Source organism: Alosa pseudoharengus, unplaced genomic scaffold (genome assembly GCF_046254945.1).
Source record: "Alosa pseudoharengus isolate Yale_2024_CS ecotype anadromous, Long Island Sound unplaced genomic scaffold, YU_APseudo_1.1 YU_APseudo_1.1_scf_10, whole genome shotgun sequence".
Classification (NCBI taxonomy): Eukaryota; Metazoa; Chordata; class Actinopteri; order Clupeiformes; family Clupeidae; genus Alosa; species Alosa pseudoharengus.
Genome location: NW_027468565.1, coordinates 30,185,801 through 30,203,300, shown reverse-complemented (window position 1 = coordinate 30,203,300; position 17,500 = coordinate 30,185,801). Strand labels below are relative to the sequence as shown.

Here is a 17,500-nt window from a genome sequence, read left to right as displayed (position 1 = left end):
TGAAATCACCTGTGTTAAGCACACAGGTAGAACCAATACATGGCAGGACTTTTACTTTCTGAAGCTGGACTTTTACATCTCTGATAATCACTGATTATCAACACCACACAAAAACATATCACTGCACTGAAGTATACTGTAATGCTTTGTTATTGTCTTGACAAAGCATGATGAAGCTAGATAGCTGCGTCTCACCATAGCCACCATGGCCACTTGCTTGAGTGAACTTTAGTGAAGTTTGGTTTCACACTTACAGCCTTGGTGTGGCGCGTGAAATGAGCATCCTCTGGGTGTTTACCACTTAAGAGAACTGAGTTGTAATCTCTCACAAAGTGTGTGGGTTGAGAGAGTCTAATGCCATGAAAACAGACATTAAGGCTTCAAAACTACTAAGCAACATAACTATACATAACAACATAACTATAGCCAGACAATAGCTGAGAAGAGAGAGGAGAAGCCTATTGCCTTAACGTTTTTAGCCATGCTCATTAAGTATTAAATGTACGTTGGAGCTTGGGATTGGATTTCACTGAGGAAGGCATGCTCATCTTATGTGCTCTGACTGTAAGGAGCTAATGCATATAATTAGTTTAAGTCTATGGTGTATGCATATAATTAGTGAGGTTGGGGTCAGCCTGCAAGACTAGGGTGAGTCAGCCAAACAAAAGCATCTGGAAGCAGCCTGCAGGAGCTCTCACAGTCTCCCAGAGGTACATTGAGTATTTAAGTTATTTAATCACTTTGTCACGTGTGCTTTCTCTCACTGTATATGTCTCTCGAAGTGAATTGACCCCAGTTTGCTTCAATCTTCAAAGTGTTGGCTAAGTCAACTGCTAGCTCTTGATTGGATTTAAGGCTGTTCTGTGTGTGGTGAAATAGGAAACTATTTTTTTATTTTCCAAATTATTTTTTAATGAATATTTAACTTCAGAAACATTTCTTAGACCCTCAGGATGAAAATGTGAGCGCAGATATCAGATAGCTGCAGATATCTCCTCTAATTTAAGTTGTTGTGGGATCATTCCATATGAAATGAGCCAATTTTGAAAAACCTTCCCACTTGACCCCCTCACATTTCCTTTATTCACTTATATTGTGTGCCTCTACATCTAAAACGAATGTCTGCAAAGTTATACCTCCACATTTGGAGTATTTCTGAGACACCTACCCCAATTTCTGAGAAGTGGCCTTCAGACCAGGTTATCTTAGTAACAACTTCAGACTCAAGCATGGTTTTTGGTGTGCAAACAATCAACATACTTTATAATGTCATTCCCGGTCAAATGACATAAGCTTAAATATGGATTTATCTGTGAAAAAACACCAATCAGTTGAGTTTTTTTACATTTTCTACCAGGAGCATCTACCTGGACATCAAACAAAATCAGGTTGATTTCACATGGAATGACCCAGTGCCTTTTGTTTTTGATGCTCTTAAGAAAATGTACCTGTACCAGGACACATGTAGCTAAAATATAATGATGAAAGCATCTCACTTGTTATATAGGCCTGAGTGTTGTTAAAACACAAACCCATTTTTACTGCAGATGTACTGAACTCCTCTGTACTTACTTGAAGTGTTTCCAAATACACCTTCTCTTAAAACTCAAAATCATCACATACTGGAACACCTACACGTCAGCATTACCAAACTTCCCAGGTATTACCTGAGGAATGTTGTGTGTTATACAGATCTTTACCTTTCACATTTTAAATGAAGTGCTGGCTTAGAAGGGAAAACTCCACACACACTCTGTGTAATTTGTCAGTTGATTCAAGTAAGATCCAGTTATTTTGAAATAAAGAAAAACTCCAAAGTGCTCAGGAATTGTAGAAAAAAGATCTTGAAGGTGCTCTTTGGTGTTGGGAAAAAACACAAAATGTCATTAAAAGAAAAGTGAGTCCAAGGCACTCTTCTTCAAAAAGTTACCTGAGAACTTTTTGAAGAAGAGTGCCTTGGACTCCCTTTTCTTAAGATCCAGTTATTATTTACATAAATTGTTACTATTAACTATTAAATCAAATGGTTCAAGTAAACACATAGCAGCCAGGACACACACACACACACACACACACACACACACACACACACACACACACACAAAGCTTCTGTGTGCCGTTTCATTGTCATTCACTGTACAATCACAAAATAATTGTCACAATAAACACTCTGCCACATGGTTGTGTTGTTCTTTCCTCATCTTTTAATAGGCAAATATAAAAATAAATGGTCTCTGAGACAGAGGTGTGCTTTTGATGGGGTCAGAAGGGAACAGCAGCAGGACAGAGAACTCTAAACCAAACATGACATCAGTGAGTGTGAACAGGAAAAATAGAAACACACACACACACACACACACACACACACAAAGCATACACCGGTGTAGTGTGGGTTCAATCAAGGGCAGCAGTGCTGATAGTGACTGCCTAGGATCTCGAATTAGCCTAACCCTAAACTACACACAGAGAGACAGTTAATATGAAATCCTAATCTGAAAACAAACACAGGGTGTTTACAGTATGTGGTGGTGGGGGCTGTATTGTGAGAAAGGGATAATAACCTCGCTGTTGTTGAGCTTCTCTTCCACAAGGTGGCGCTTGACAAAGCTCAGCTGAGTCACACTGATGACTCAGGGAGAGGAGGTTCATATGAACTCGGATTATGGTGCTTAGTTCAGTGTAGGTGAGGTCATGATAGCCACCAGAGAGTGCTACAGAGCACAATTCAGACCTATAGAGGATCTCTCTGTCACACACGCCGAAATCTGCTGGTCATCCTTCTAGTCTATTCTATTGAGAAGTGACCACATTACAAATACGCCATCCTGGTGACCTTGTAGGTCCCAACACTTGGTCCACAAAACCATTAGAACCAAGAATGTTCAGAGCTTAAGACAGAGCACCTATCAATCTTTCCCAAGGGACAGCACCTCTGATAACCAGCACAGCTGAGTGTAGAACTGGTCTTGTATATAGATGAATGATACTGTATAAAATACAAGTAACACATGGTAATAACAAAGTATATACATTATTACAGTGTTTTTCTTCTGTAAGACTTATTTCACAAATCTTGCATGTTTTTTTACAGATAGGAGTCATCTTACATTTGACTTCTATACTACAGTAACCTTTTCTTGAGTGCTAACGTTTGTTTTAGTATATGCATTTCAGTAAGAAAAAATAAATGTAGGCTATAGCAGATGGGGACACTGGAAGACTGAGGTGAAGCCGCACCACCACTTTAACATCAGCGGCTTACATCACTGTCTGGACAGAGTGATTCTGCTAATAGTCAGCTAGGCTACATCTAAGTAAAGTAAAGCGAGAGGGATTAAGCAGACCCTTTCAGCCAAAGCAACAGGGACTCTGTTACCACTTTTTGGGTATCGAACCCTGACCAACTTGGGGGCAGGTGGGGGTGATACCACTGCTGCTCCACACTGCCCCCTATAGGGTTAGTTGGCTCTTAGCTTTATTAGCATTGGATGCAACACTTTCTCGTTAGTCCACTGCTCTGCAGAAGCTTTAGCACATTCCTTAATCAACACACTGCTCTGAGCTAATATTAGCATTAGTTCACTTAGCTCCCCCCACACACTGCATTACTCTGAGCTTACATTGTTATAGGTTATCAGCACACTTCAAAACCGATGCAAGGCTATCAGCTAGCATTAGCACACACGCTCAACAAATATTAGCATTAGCACATTACTTGATAATGAATCTCTCTGAGCTTCGAATTTGTATTTACACACTCCCTCTGTAGCTAATTTCCAGTGCTAGGCATTGTCATGCTTCCAGCCACAAATACAGGGTTACACATTTGTCTTAAATAAACCATACACAACGCAACCATGTACAAGTCATCTCTTTTCAGATATACCACTGTAATAGGCCTATGTACATAGCAGCGCAGAGTGAGATGTCTCATTTATAGGAGACTGCAGGTAGGCTAATTATGGGTAGCAGTGGCGTGACAGGCCTTATATACAGACAAGCCTGGCTGCTAATATAGTTGAGGAAGTGTAGGACCTCTGCTCAGAGTAGTGAGGTGCTTTAATTTTTCGGGAAAGGTGAGAGAGATAGGATGTGCCAGCAGCTGAAGTGAGAAGAGGAGAGGTCATCTTTGTGGAGGGTCTCAGATATGCATCAGGTCAGGGTACGATCTGACATCAGATCCGCATCCGGATTGGACAGGCGATAATTATGGTATGGGCGTGGGTGTCATCACAGTACATGACAGCAGTTGTACTGCGCGAAGGGTAGCAGCTTCTCTTTGGGGGCGGGGTTGATGTTGAGCGACAGGGCCTTCTCGCACAGCGGGAACTGCAGCAGCCTCTCACGCAACCTCACGCCACGCCCCTTGGCCCACAGCTCAGGTCCCACCTCCTTGCCGCTGCTCCGCCGGGACTCACTGGGCTTCGGATTGGCCAAGCGCCGGTCGGTGTGCAGCTCGTCGTCCTCCACCCTCTCGGCCTCGGGGCTGACGGGCGTGCGGCCCGACTCCACGGCGTCCGGGCCCTCCTCCACACAGTGGTTCTTGTGTGCGGGGCGTGGTGAGGGGAGTGGCTTGTACGCAAGGGGCGTGTTATTGTTCTTCTCCGGCAGCTCTGGAGCTCCGCTGCCGGACTCCGCCTCATGCTTAAGCTCCACCTCTCTCTGCGGCTGCACCTGGGCACCTGTGCCAGACTCAGGTGAGAGCGAATCATCATCTTGGTGCGTGTGTGCTCTGTCAGCGTCAGGCGTGTCATTTGCTTTGGTTTCGTGTGTGTGATTGGGCTTCACTATATTCTCTCCTCTCTCCTCCACGGTTGGGTCACTGGGTTTGTCGTGGGTGGGGGGTGTCGGAGAGTGAGAGACCATTGCTGCCCGGGTGTGTGGCAGCTCTTGTGCGTGTTGTGTATGTGTAAGATACATGCCGCTGTCATTTTCATCTTCCTCTTCTTCCTCTTCCTCACAGATCTGCTGCAGGGCATGCACATTCTTGATTGGCTGAGGCTCGTCGGGAGAGGTGGGACAAATGTTGTGTTCTGCCGGTGGTCCTGCACCATATTGGCTGAGCTTAGTGTCACTGATGTGACATTGTTGCAGTGACGGGACCCTCGGGTTCGAGAGGTCACCGGATTCGGATACGCCATGCCGATTACAGGAGGTGAGCAAGGTTGCAGGGTCATCTGGCATGATAACAGTCAGAGGCTCGGATATGCTCCTGTAAAACACACACAACAAAAACACATAGATAGATTACACATGTGATAAGCACAGATAACATACAATTTATGTATACACTGTGTTCTATATGCTTGTTGGTGTATGTGTGTGAGTGTCAGTGTAGTACTCGAGTCCAGGACTCGGACTCGAGACCGAGTCATGAGCTAAATTTAGAGACTCGTGACTTGACTTGGACTTGAGCACTGAATGACTCGAACTTGGACTCGGACTTGTACATTCCGACCATGCAGACTCGGAAATTGAGACAAGGACTCGACTTTTTTTGTCATTAGAATATTATTTGGTATAGGATTCTAATATCTAAATTATTTTTATTATTAATATTAGTACAATGGAGTGTTACTGCTTCATGTCATACACATGGTCATACATCACACATCACGCCATGTTCCTACAATAACAGAGGTTAACTTGTGGCGCCAAATGCCTGTAGACATGAATGCCCCGAAGGTTGTCAGTTTTTCATTTAATAGTGACTCGACTCGGACTTGACTCGGATGAGTAGTGGACTCGACTCGGACTTGACTTGGAATTTTTTTTAATGACTTGGACTTGACTCGGACTTGAGGAATAGTGGATTGACTACAACACTGGTGAGTGTGAGTGGATGTTTTGTATGTGTGTTATAATCTGTTAAGGCCTATTCACACCAAGAATGATAACGATAACGATAACTATAAACATAACGATAAAAGCGTTCACACTGAACAACGATAAACAAAGTCTCTCCTTGTGTTAATGAATGTGACAGTTACAATTCGATGGGTTCTGATTGGCTATTAGCTTTTTATCGTTCTGAAAATCGCTCTGAAAGTGATCCACACTTTCTTCTTCATGTTGTTATCGTTATAGTTTATATGTGAACATCATTCATATTAACGATATTTATTTATAGTTATCGTTATCGTTATCATTCTTGGTGTGAATGGGCCTTTAGAATGTGAATAGCCTGCTGTGTATGAGTAAGAGTATGAGAATATGAGAGTATGTGTTTGATGGGGTTTGTACTTAGTATCTGTGTGTGTTTGTGAGTAGTACCGTGTGTGTGTCTCTGTGTCCTGCTGTCTTTCCCTCAGAATGCGCTCGGCCAGGAGGTAGTAGGTAGCTGTGATGTGGTCGTACCTGTCAGCATCCAATGCCCTGAAAGAGAGAGAGAAAGAGAGAGGGGGGGCAGAAAGAGAGAGATGCTTATTTATTGATGTTTGTTGTAGGTTTTATTTATTTTATTTTTGTCAATGGAAAAATGATAAATCATGTTATTACTATATATATATGAGGTACGTTGTAGATCTCAACAGAGTGTATCTGTGAAAAATCTGATTATGTCTGTGTATACATATGCATGAGTGTATGTATGTGTGTGTATGTGTGCTTGTATATATGTGTGTGTATTTGTGTTCGTATGTATGTGCGTGTGCATGTGTATACATGTGTGTTTGTGGTAGTGTATATGTGTAGTGTATTTGTGCCTGTGAAAGTGTGTATGTGTACATCTCTATGTGTATGTATGTGTGTTTGTGGTAGTTTATATGTGCAGTGTATTTGTGTCTGTGAAAGCGTATATGTGCGTATAGCCTATATATACGTATGTATGTGTATTTGTGTCTGTGAAAGCATATATGTGCTTATATATGGGCTCACTCTGTGATGTGTGCAGCGCTGGCGACGTGTCTCATGCTCTGCAGGATCGCATCGTGCTCTGAGGCCGTGAGGCTGTGTGGGGTCACCGAGGCTATCGCCGGGTTCGTTGCCATGACACTTTGAGGAGGCAGAACAACACCTTGTAGCCACCGGTGCCCCTCAATCTCCTCAAGGGTCGCCCGGCAACAAGCATCCCTCTGTAGCATGAGAGAGATCAGACTGAGAGGGGAAAGAGAGAGATAAAGAGAGAGGGGGAGAGAAAAGGAGATAGAGAGAAAGAGATAGAGAAAGAGAGAGGGTGGTATGGGGAGAGAAAATGGTTAAACTCTGGCATAATTTGCAGTTGACTTCGCTATACTTTACAATGTGTGAGTATAAAGCATAATCTTCAGAATTTAGGAACTGTGTGTGTGTGTGTGTGTGTGTGTTTGCCTGTCTGTGTGTGTATGTGTGTGTGTGTGTGTGTGTGTGTGTGTGTGTGTGTGTGTGTGCCTGTATACGTGTGTGAGTGTGTTTGTATGTGTGTGTGTGTGTGTTTCTGCCACTCACTCTCTGCAGTCAGCGGAGATGTTTGAGGGGACAGTGTAGCTGCAATCCATGATCCTGGTGAGCGTCTCGCTGTCATTGGCCTCCTGGAATGGACTCACACCACAAACCAGCATGTAGAGAATTACACCTAAAGACCAAATATCTGTAAAACACACACACACACACACCCACACACACAGGAAAGAGGTCAGAAGTTAAATCAGAAATCACAAGTTAAAACAGGCACCGTAGCAAGTACTATCACAAGAACAGCAGACAGCACGAGTGATGACACAGTGATACAAAATCTCTTTTGTTTCTCAGAGCGTCCTGTTCCACAGCGTGGAGCTCAGAACATGGCCATGATGCTGGGGGCCCAGGAGTCCTCTCCTCTCACATAAATGCCTCCATTGTTTTGCTATCCTCATATCAGTTCATCTCTCATTTCCCACGTGTGTCTATTTTGGTTATTTACCCCTAACCGTCTAAGCAGAGACGCGCATCTCTAGGCCGACTCAGGCGAACTTAATTGTTACACAATTGAGGCGGTAGTAGCGTAGTGAATAAGAAGATAGCTAGACTAGCATGCAGTAGCCAGCTGCCACCGGTGTGCACCGGAGTTGTTCTGGGTAGTTTGGCCCTTGTAATAATTGTCCAACGTATGTGCTATGACTGATTTACATATTGTGGTGAATACGTCTGCAAATTGCGTAATTGTCGGTCATGAGCCAGACCGAACCTGAGTGCTTACTGAAGAACGTCTACAACCTTAACCTTACATTCACTAGTTCGCCCATTGGATTGCTTAGACTGAGTGCAGAGAATGGCGAGTTTGGCTTTGTAGCTGGCCATGATTCTGGGATGTCAATAGTGGAGATCACATGCGAGTGATGTCCGCTAACACCCCCTATGGATGAGGGGTAATTTAGAGCTTACACTTAATAATGAAATGGAGGAACAGGGGAGGAGGTGGGAGGCTTTGCAACTCCAGCATGACGTACAGTAAAGGGCAGTAAGGAGGGTTTTATTCCCTACAAATGGAAGTGGGGTGAGTGATGGCTGTCAATCAACCCTACTGTATGGGCTCCTCCTGAACTTTGTTTAGAAAACATCATTAACACTTACAGCAAATAAGTAAATAAACAAGTATATACCTGAAAAACAAACAAACAAAAAAAGTGTTGTCCTGAAAACACTGAGTGCACACAAAACATTCTTGATTATCAGATCTACACTGTAGACCCTGAGCTGCTAGAGTCACTAGTGGGTGATACTGAGTAGAAATACCCCCAAGGAATCCCGTGGACTGCTATCACCTACATTCCAACCCAGAATAGAATGATTTGCATTTGGCTCACCTACGCGAGACTGAGAATATGGGTCATCCTCTTGCTGTGCTCACCTATATTCTCAGTAAACATTAAACATCTACGTGTCTTTTTTATACACGTTGTTTTAACCCACATTTTTCCAAATGTTCTTCAGTGAGTCTTGGAGTTGAGTTTATCACGTTCTCAGTTTACTGTAATCCCCTGTCGCTCTCGGCGTAGAATTGGGTCGGCGTGTGATTACCTCCTGGGCTTGGTGGCTTTACAGCTCTTGATTTTGTGCCCGCTTGAGTGCAAATCCACAGATTATTAAGATAACTTGTGTTCGCCTCGAATGCGTGCAGTTTTAGACTCAGCATTTTGGGTTCAATACACTTAACATCAGCTGCAGTTTAGTGTGTTTGTGTTTGAGTGAGTTTGTTGTTTATTGTGTTTGTGTTTGAGTGAGTTTGTGTGTTTGTGTATTTGTGTGTCTCTGTCTGTGTGTGTGTGTGTGTGTGTGTGTGTTTGTGTGTGTGTGTGTGTGTGTTTGTGTGTGTGTGTGTGTGTGTGTGTGTGTGTGTGTGTGTGTGTGTGTTGTGCAGTCCTACTCTTTTACAACAGCAGCTGGTGGAATTAAATCCATTATCCATTGATAGACCAGGCCTATCACATAACACAAATCAACTGCTTCTTTCACCGTCTGAACATTTTGTTTTGTACAACAACTATACAGTTGATCAGTAGACATGTCATACAATCTTAGCATTTGTATATTTTTTATATCTGAAAATCCTTTGGTAGGTAAGGCCAGACTAATTGTATCAACTTTAAGAACTCTTAATTACTTATTTGATTTGTGCTGTTAGTTTGATACTTTTCAAATTATCAGACACACTTAAAATGTTGAGAATCTGATGAGAGTTTCTGTCTAAACGCATTGAGTGCTGTGAGTACGAAGACTTCTTTACATAATGTCAACACACTCTCCCCTTTTCCCATTGTTTCTCTCTCCCACCAAAACAACACACAAAAAAACGTCACACACACACACACACACACACACACACACACATACACACATACACTCTCACACACAGGCAAAACCTATTGCTATCTTCACCTTTGGCTCCAGACATAGGCAGTTCACATGAGCAAGACAAAGAACAAGCTCGAAGCTCTGTGTGTATGTGTGTGCGTGTGTGTGAGGGAGAACAAGGCAGCCAGAGCACAGAGGATGTGCTGTTCTCTCAGAGAACAGGCCTGAAGTCTTACTCCCTCAACTGCAGTGTGCATAGGACACTGTGTGTCCTGGTGTGTGTCTGTATGTGTGTGTGTGTGTGTGTGTGTGTGTGTGTGTGTGTGTGTGTGTGTGTGTGTGTGTGTGTGTGTGTGTGTGTGTGTGTGTGTGTGTGTGTGTGTCTGTATGTGTGTGTGTATGGAGTAGAGGGAGAATAACACCATACTGATAACTTTCTGAGCAGTGGTAACTCATTAATCATTGCTCTGGTACATACACACACTTGCTCTGTTTAGGTACAGGATGTTAGGTTCAATACAGATGTGTACTGAATGTACGGACTGCAGCGTTAAACAGTAATAAACAGTAGTAGCGTTAAACAGTAACTAGAAAACGCAATTCCAGGGAATTACCAGTGCATGAAAGAGATGAAAGAGGTAGACAAGGTTTAATATAGTTGGAATGACTGGACAGTTAAATAGGTGGATAGTTTAAATGGTTAAATTATTTGCTAGGTAGATGAGATTTAATATAGTTGGAATGACTGAACTAGGTAGATGAGGTTTAATATAGTTGGAATTACTGAACAGTTAAATAGGTGGATAGTGTAAAAGGTTAAATTATTTGCTAGGTAGATGAGGTTTAATATAGTTGGAATGACTGAACTAGGTAGATAAGGTTTAATATAGTTGGAATGACTGAACAGTTAAATAGATGGATAGTTTAAAAGGTTAAATTATTTGCTAGGTAGATGAGGTTTAATATAGCCTGGCCACCTGGCCTAGGATTCTAATTGCTTAACGGCAGTCTTAATAGAGCCATATTGTATGCTTAAAGCCTGAGACAGAGTATATAGTTTAAACATGTAGATAGTGTAATGGATGTTGATAGGCATATGGGTGGATGAGTGAATGGTTTGAAGAAGATGAATGGATAGAAAGTTGGATGAAATGTGCCTTATATCCTTGTAGAATGGAGAGACACAGAGAGAGTTGGCCTAGTTCAGCAGAAAGCAGTTGATACAGGTGCAATCAGTTGAACTGATTCTTTAATGGGGCCTAGATGAGCAGCTGGAAATTGATACAGGTGCAAATCAAATTAATTAGTCCATTGTGATGTCATCAGCCTAATGTTAAGTCTATGGGGAAATTTTGAGTAGTTTTTAATAAATAGTTTAAAAAGTATAAAAGTTACAAAGATGAAAAATACAAAGCCCAGATGTCCTAAGTAAGACCTATGTAACATAGTTTGAATGAAGTTTCTTGAAGCTGCATTAATTGCGTTAGAAGAAGAATAATAATAATAAGAAGCCTAGGAAGAACAGTACACTGCATTTTCATGCACTGTAATAAACAGTAGTAGCGTTAAACAGTAATAAACAGTAGTAGCGTTAAACAGTAATAAACAGTAGGCCTTTGTGAGCGCCTGTGCGGACCATGATGATGAAGTTCCCAGACAAACATAAGAAGTGGTGGACCATATGTCAGTTTAGTTCATTAGCACCAAAAGACATTTGACACTTTTTCTAAATGGATTAATTAAATACTATTCCTGCCTGCTATTCCTGTGTTGAGCATCAGCAATATTGTCAGTGAATGATTTGCAAGCATTACTTACAGACTTATTGTTATGTTATTGTTATTTGTCCACACACACACACACACACACACACACACACACACACACACACACACTCACTCACACTCACCCACAGCAGGTGCATGGTACTCCTCTCCCAGCAGCACTTCGGGGGCGGAGTAGGCCAGCGATCCGCAGCTGGTGGTGAGTTTGGTCCCCGGGTGGAAGCGCTTGCTGAAGCCAAAGTCCGTAAGCTTGAGTGCCCCCTGCTTGGGGAAAAGCAGCAGGTTCTCGGGCTTGAGGTCGCGGTGAACCACGTGCATGCGGTGGCAGTAGGCGATGGCGCGTACCACCTGGGCGAACAGCGGCCGGGCGCCAGCCTCGCCCAAGCCGGCCTCGTGCCGCATGATGAGGTCGTAGAGGTCGCCACCCTCGGCCAGCTCCAGTACCAGGTAGAGCTTGGTGGGCGTGTCGATGACCTCGTAGAGGCGCACCACGCCCGGATGGCGGAGCAGCTTCATGCAGCTCACTTCCTGGAGCAGGCGACCGGCCCCCTCGGGCTCGGCGCCCTCCACGCGCTGCTTGTCGATCTCCTTGAGCGCCACCCGCTGGCCGGTGGGGATGTGGCGGGCCAGGTGTACCACGGCGAAGTGCCCGCGGCCCAAGGTGCGGCCAAGGAGCTCGTAGATTCCCCCGATGCCAGTGCCGCCGCCGTCTCGAGTGGCAGGGGCAGACATGATGGACTCTATGTGTGTGTGTGTGGGGGGGGGGGGGGGGGGGGGCTTTTTAAGCTCTCTCAGGGAGAGGGAAGGGGCTTGGATAGCTCTAGTGTGATGTCATAGCCTGTAACACAAAATAGGATAAGTTAACACTGCCAGTGTGTGAGTTTGTATGTGTGTGTGTGTTAGTGTGTCTGTTTTTCAAGGATGCTTGTGTGTATCCTCAGTGTTCTTAAAACACCCATGATCCTACGTATGCATTCAAGAGGGTTTCAGTAACAGCACAGTTCAGAATTTATTTAAATGTAAATGTCTTTCAATTTCACTGTAAATGTGCAAAGAAAGTGTTTTGTACAATTATGAACTCTGATACCATAATCATGTGAAAGGGATGTTTTCCAGGGCAATTTAAATCTGTTCCTAATGTGATGAGGATAATTGCTGAGGTAAATTTTTCTAATTTTAGATATCTAGAATTAGATATTTCTATTTCAACAAAGTGCTGGAACAGCAGGAGTAAATGAAATCTAACACTGGCAAGGCAGGTTCCACCAAGCATTATAGAGCACTACAGAATCTTTTCAGTAGAATCCTTTGGCTCTAGCACCTACATAAGGTGTTTTTTAAGCTCTCTCAGGGAGAGGGAAGGGGCTTTTTTAGATATCTAGGGAAGGGAAGGGGCTTTTTTAGATATCTAGAATTAGATATTTCTATTTCAACAAAGTGCTGGAACAGCAGGAGTAAATGAAATCTAACACTGGCAAGGCAGGTTCCACCAAGCATTATAGAGCACTACAGAATCTTTTCAGTAGAATCCTTTGGCTCTAGCACCTACATAAGGTGTTTTTTAAGCTCTCTCAGGGAGAGGGAAGGGGCTTGGATAGCTCTAGTGTGATGTCATAGCCTGTAACACAAAATAGGATAAGTTAACACTGCCAGTGTGTGAGTTTGTATGTGTGTGTGTGTTAGTGTGTCTGTTTTTCAAGGATGCTTGTGTGTATCCTCAGTGTTCTTAAAACACCCATGATCCTACGTATGCATTCAAGAGGGTTTCAGTAACAGCACAGTTCAGAATTTATTTAAATGTAAATGTCTTTCAATTTCACTGTAAATGTGCAAAGAAAGTGTTTTGTACAATTATGAACTCTGATACCATAATCATGTGAAAGGGATGTTTTCCAGGGCAATTTAAATCTGTTCCTAATGTGATGAGGATAATTGCTGAGGTAAATTTTTCTAATTTTAGATATCTAGAATTAGATATTTCTATTTCAACAAAGTGCTGGAACAGCAGGAGTAACAGCCATTAAGTCCAGTAGCAGCGTCAGAGCAGGATAATTCAATGTCTGAAGCATCCTAAGCCATGTAAAAGTAAACTTATACAGAACTAGTCATACATTATACAGAATATCCATATTGAGTGCAGAATTGTCAATATTTGGAAAGAAATACAAGTTGAAGAATATTCTAGTTAGCCTGCTGAGACTGCACGTATTATGTAAACAGAATGGATGGAAAATGAAAACCGGACTGAAGTATTCACAAATAAGGTGGATACACAATGTGTACAATACCTATGCTCTGTTCTGCTGTGTGTTTTCCAAATGCTAAGGAGGAACCTTACCACATCTCTGAAGGGCCAGTTCCACCAAAGAAGCATCCTCGACTTTGAGAAACACCTTATGTAGGTGCTAGAGCCAAAGGATTCTACTGAAAAGATTCTGTAGTGCTCTATAATGCTTGGTGGAACCTGCCTTGCCAGTGTTAGATTTCATTTATACGCCTCAGCTAAAACTTCTCTTACACAGTCATTTCAACACCTTTGGCGAACCACCTCACAAATGTCAGATCCTTTCATAACCGGCAGCTGAACAAACACAACAAAAACTTGTTTGAGATATCTGTGGGAATGAGAGGTCACGTCAGGCTTGTTATGGCTGCTGTCTCATTAGTAAAGAAGCCTGTCATTACCCCCAGACAAACGCTATATTCATAAGAACCACGCTGGAAGGCCTTTGTCATTTCACTGGCAGCATCCAGCTAATTTGGGAAGAGGATGTAATCCTCTACTTTTGGCACAAGTGACTTCAAGGACGACACTGGCACACGTGATAATGCCATCCATGGGTGAGTGAGTGTGTACAGTGTATGTGTGTGTCTGTGTACAGTGTATAGGGATTAAGGTGATTCTAACCTCTATTTTTACCCATCTACTTCAATTTCTTCAAAGCAAACCTTGATTTGATTATTTCTGTATATCATTTCAGTGTAGATTAGCAAAGAATGTAGAAATATCATTTTATGTATTAAGCATTTATGTATTAAGCATTTAAGCATTAATGTATTTCTGTTTTGTTAGTGTTTTCTGTGATCAGTTCACATATTTGGTACCTTTGGTTTGAAAAAGCTGAAAACGTTGAAAAACGTAACTCAATTATTATTATTATTACTAGTAGTAGTAGTAGTAGACGTAGTATTATTGTTATTATTATTATTATTATTATTAATAATAATATTATTATTATCATCATCATTACAATGCATAAAAAAGGGGCCCATTGTAGGTTCTGTGAGTAGAACAGAGAAGAGCAGTGGTCCACCCAGGAGACACCAGAGGGCGTTCCACTATACAGGAAACACCACAGTACAGGCCTTCCTGGCTTCTGACCTGCAGTTCCCTAAGCTCACATTTCGTACTGGAACAAGGACACACACACACACACACACACACACACACACAAAACACAGACATAAAAACACATGTTTCCTACTGATAGGCCTCTCATGAGGATCACCATTATGCAACACATACACACACAGAGTACATAACACGCACGTACACACTGGTCACTGTAAAGGACTTTTAGGATGTGGGCACAGGGGTGGCGGGATGCATAGTGTTGCTGCAGGTTGACCGCAGAATAGCAGCTCTATGGTCAGCGCCTTACATAGTTAAAGAGCTCTCTACTTCTCTTTCTTACTCACTCACTCACTCACTCTTTCTTCCTCTCTCTCATCACACACACACATATACAGACAAACACACACACACACACACACACACACACACATCCCTCAGCAGCACATTCAATTATTGTAAGCCTTGCTGTGTGACATGCATCACACAAGGAGTGTGAATAGAGAATATGACTCATTCAGCGTCTTCCAGGGAGGGAGGGGTTGGAACAGGGGAAGACAATGACATGGAAAGAGGGAGAGAAGACCGGGATGGAGAGAGGGACCAAAAATAGAGAGAGAGAGAGAGAGAGAGGGAGGGATGTAAAGAGGGGGACACAGAGGGTGGCGAAGAGGGAGGAGATGGGCTTGTGAACAGAAATGATCTCATCTCCTTTAGCTCCATTCATGTAGTATTCATGAAGCTGAGGTCACTCAGCTGTTAGACAACTCCACGGAAACACAGAGAGAGGATAGAGAGAGAGAGAGAGAGATGGGGGGAGGGAGGGCAAGTACAAGGAGTGTTCTTGTGGTTTAACTGCATTGACCTGGAGTATAGCATATGCCCACTGAAGTGCATGAATACTCTCTCTCTCACACACACACACACACACACACACACACACACACACACACACACACACACAAAGGGACAGAGAGAAGCATTACTGCTCCTGATACACAGGCTCAATAGCCTATAGAGCCAATCCACAACCAAATCCCATTCACAGCAGTTCCAATGCCAACCTCTCATTTACGTGACCTTATTTGCACAGCCATGACAAGGACAGCATGTACTATCCCAAACGGCCCAGGCAGCCCACATAAACACTTCACCCAGAGAGCAACTGTCATGGGGCCTTCTTTGCTCTGTTCCTGGGTCAACTGCCTCGATGCAGGCAACCTTTGCCTCATATGGAAGAAGGCATGGTCGGCCCTCACATGCAAGAAGGCTGCCTTCAGCAAAAAAAAACTGTTCCTCTGGCTTTATCTTGTCTGGCTGTCAGTGATGCTCAACCCGTAATGTTGTTGTGTATACTTAGTATGAACTCTATGTTCTCGGTCATGTAGAATGTCTTTGTGTTGAGTCTTGGCATAAGTGGACCTACTGTGACACGCTTGTTTAATACTGTATAATCTAGCCCATAGGTTCTCAAAGTGCGGCCCGGGGGCCAATGGCGGTCCGTGGAAACATTTCTGGCGGCCCGCGATAACATCTGATAACATCTGTAAAACTGTTAAAACTGTACAACTGTACTGTGTGCTTTGAAAAGAATGAATCTCCGTTTAGTGGTGTTTAGTGGCCGTCAGGTTTTCCTGTGGTGCTTTGGTAGCTGGAATTGGCCCTGAATAAGTCCTATGCTGATAATAAGCAAGGCCCATTAAGACTGTTTGTTCTAAATAAGCTTGTACTTGAAATGGACTGCACACAGGACTGTTATATCCCACATTTGTCTGTTGAGGGTAGAGATTGTGTGTGCATTGCAATTTTTCTTAAGATTTTCACAAGTATTGCCAGGTTTAGCCTCAGTTATGAATTAAAATGTGTTTAATGCAATAAATATAAACTGTAGAGATACAACCTGGTCATTAAAATGATTACAAATGGGATTTATTTTCCAGGTTTTTTTTTCTCCCTCTCTGTGTCAAAGGCTGGGTAGAAGTTCTTCTTGGTGGTGCTAAATGATGTTGGAAGACATGTCTAGTGCATCTATCAGTGTTCTCTCTCACAGACAGCCACATACAAATATGAAATGGTACAACAAAATAGCACACTACCCCAGGCACACACACACACACACACACACACACACACAAACACACACACAAGAGTGTTTGCTTGCTCTGCTGCACCCTACTAATGAGAGGCCTGTGGGTACCCTCTGCTCGTTACCTGCATCACCAAAGCTGTCAGTTCTCATTTGAGTGGTCTAAAGCTTTATTCGCATGCCTCCCACACTCTCAACACACACATGTAAATATAAACAAACAAATATATTCGTGTCAATAAGAAAAAAAAAACGACAATTCATTGACAGCGTCGTGTTGGCAAGACCCAGATTCCAGCGTGTAGCGGCATGTTCCGTCGCTGGGAACTTTCTGCGTCACTGCCAGAAGGCACCGGACAGTGCGCACTCACGCTGGCTGATCCGCGCGCTTGATGTGTGTGTGTACAGGCCATTGCATCCTTTAGAAGGTTTGCTATGCCCCGAACCGAACGGCAAACATGGTAGCATCTAACCAAGCGTGACTACACGTTTAGCTCGTCCCTTCACTTGCAGTATCGACTTATATAT

The 17,500-nt window shown here is 43.1% G+C and overlaps 2 protein-coding genes across 2 annotated transcripts in view; one reads left to right on the top strand and one right to left on the bottom strand.

Moving 5' to 3' along the window:
* The window catches only part of ano10b (anoctamin 10b), a 14,071-nt gene extending 11,891 nt beyond the window's left edge, over positions 1-2,180 (top strand). Inside the window, exon 13 of the mRNA XM_076269599.1 lies at positions 1-2,180. This exon is cut by the window's left edge and continues 374 nt beyond it. The gene's annotated coding sequence lies outside the window, so the exon portion shown is untranslated.
* The window catches only part of snrkb (SNF related kinase b), a 15,774-nt gene continuing 385 nt past the window's right edge, over positions 2,112-17,500 (bottom strand). Inside the window, exons 2-6 of the mRNA XM_076269611.1 lie at positions 11,660-12,372; positions 7,426-7,567; positions 6,877-7,095; positions 6,274-6,375; positions 2,112-5,212 (exon numbers count right to left, since the gene is read on the bottom strand). Coding sequence (XP_076125726.1) covers positions 4,231-5,212; positions 6,274-6,375; positions 6,877-7,095; positions 7,426-7,567; positions 11,660-12,266 — 2,052 coding nt within the window. The 5' untranslated portion in view covers positions 12,267-12,372 and the 3' untranslated portion in view covers positions 2,112-4,230. The remainder of the gene's footprint in view (positions 5,213-6,273; positions 6,376-6,876; positions 7,096-7,425; positions 7,568-11,659; positions 12,373-17,500) is intronic.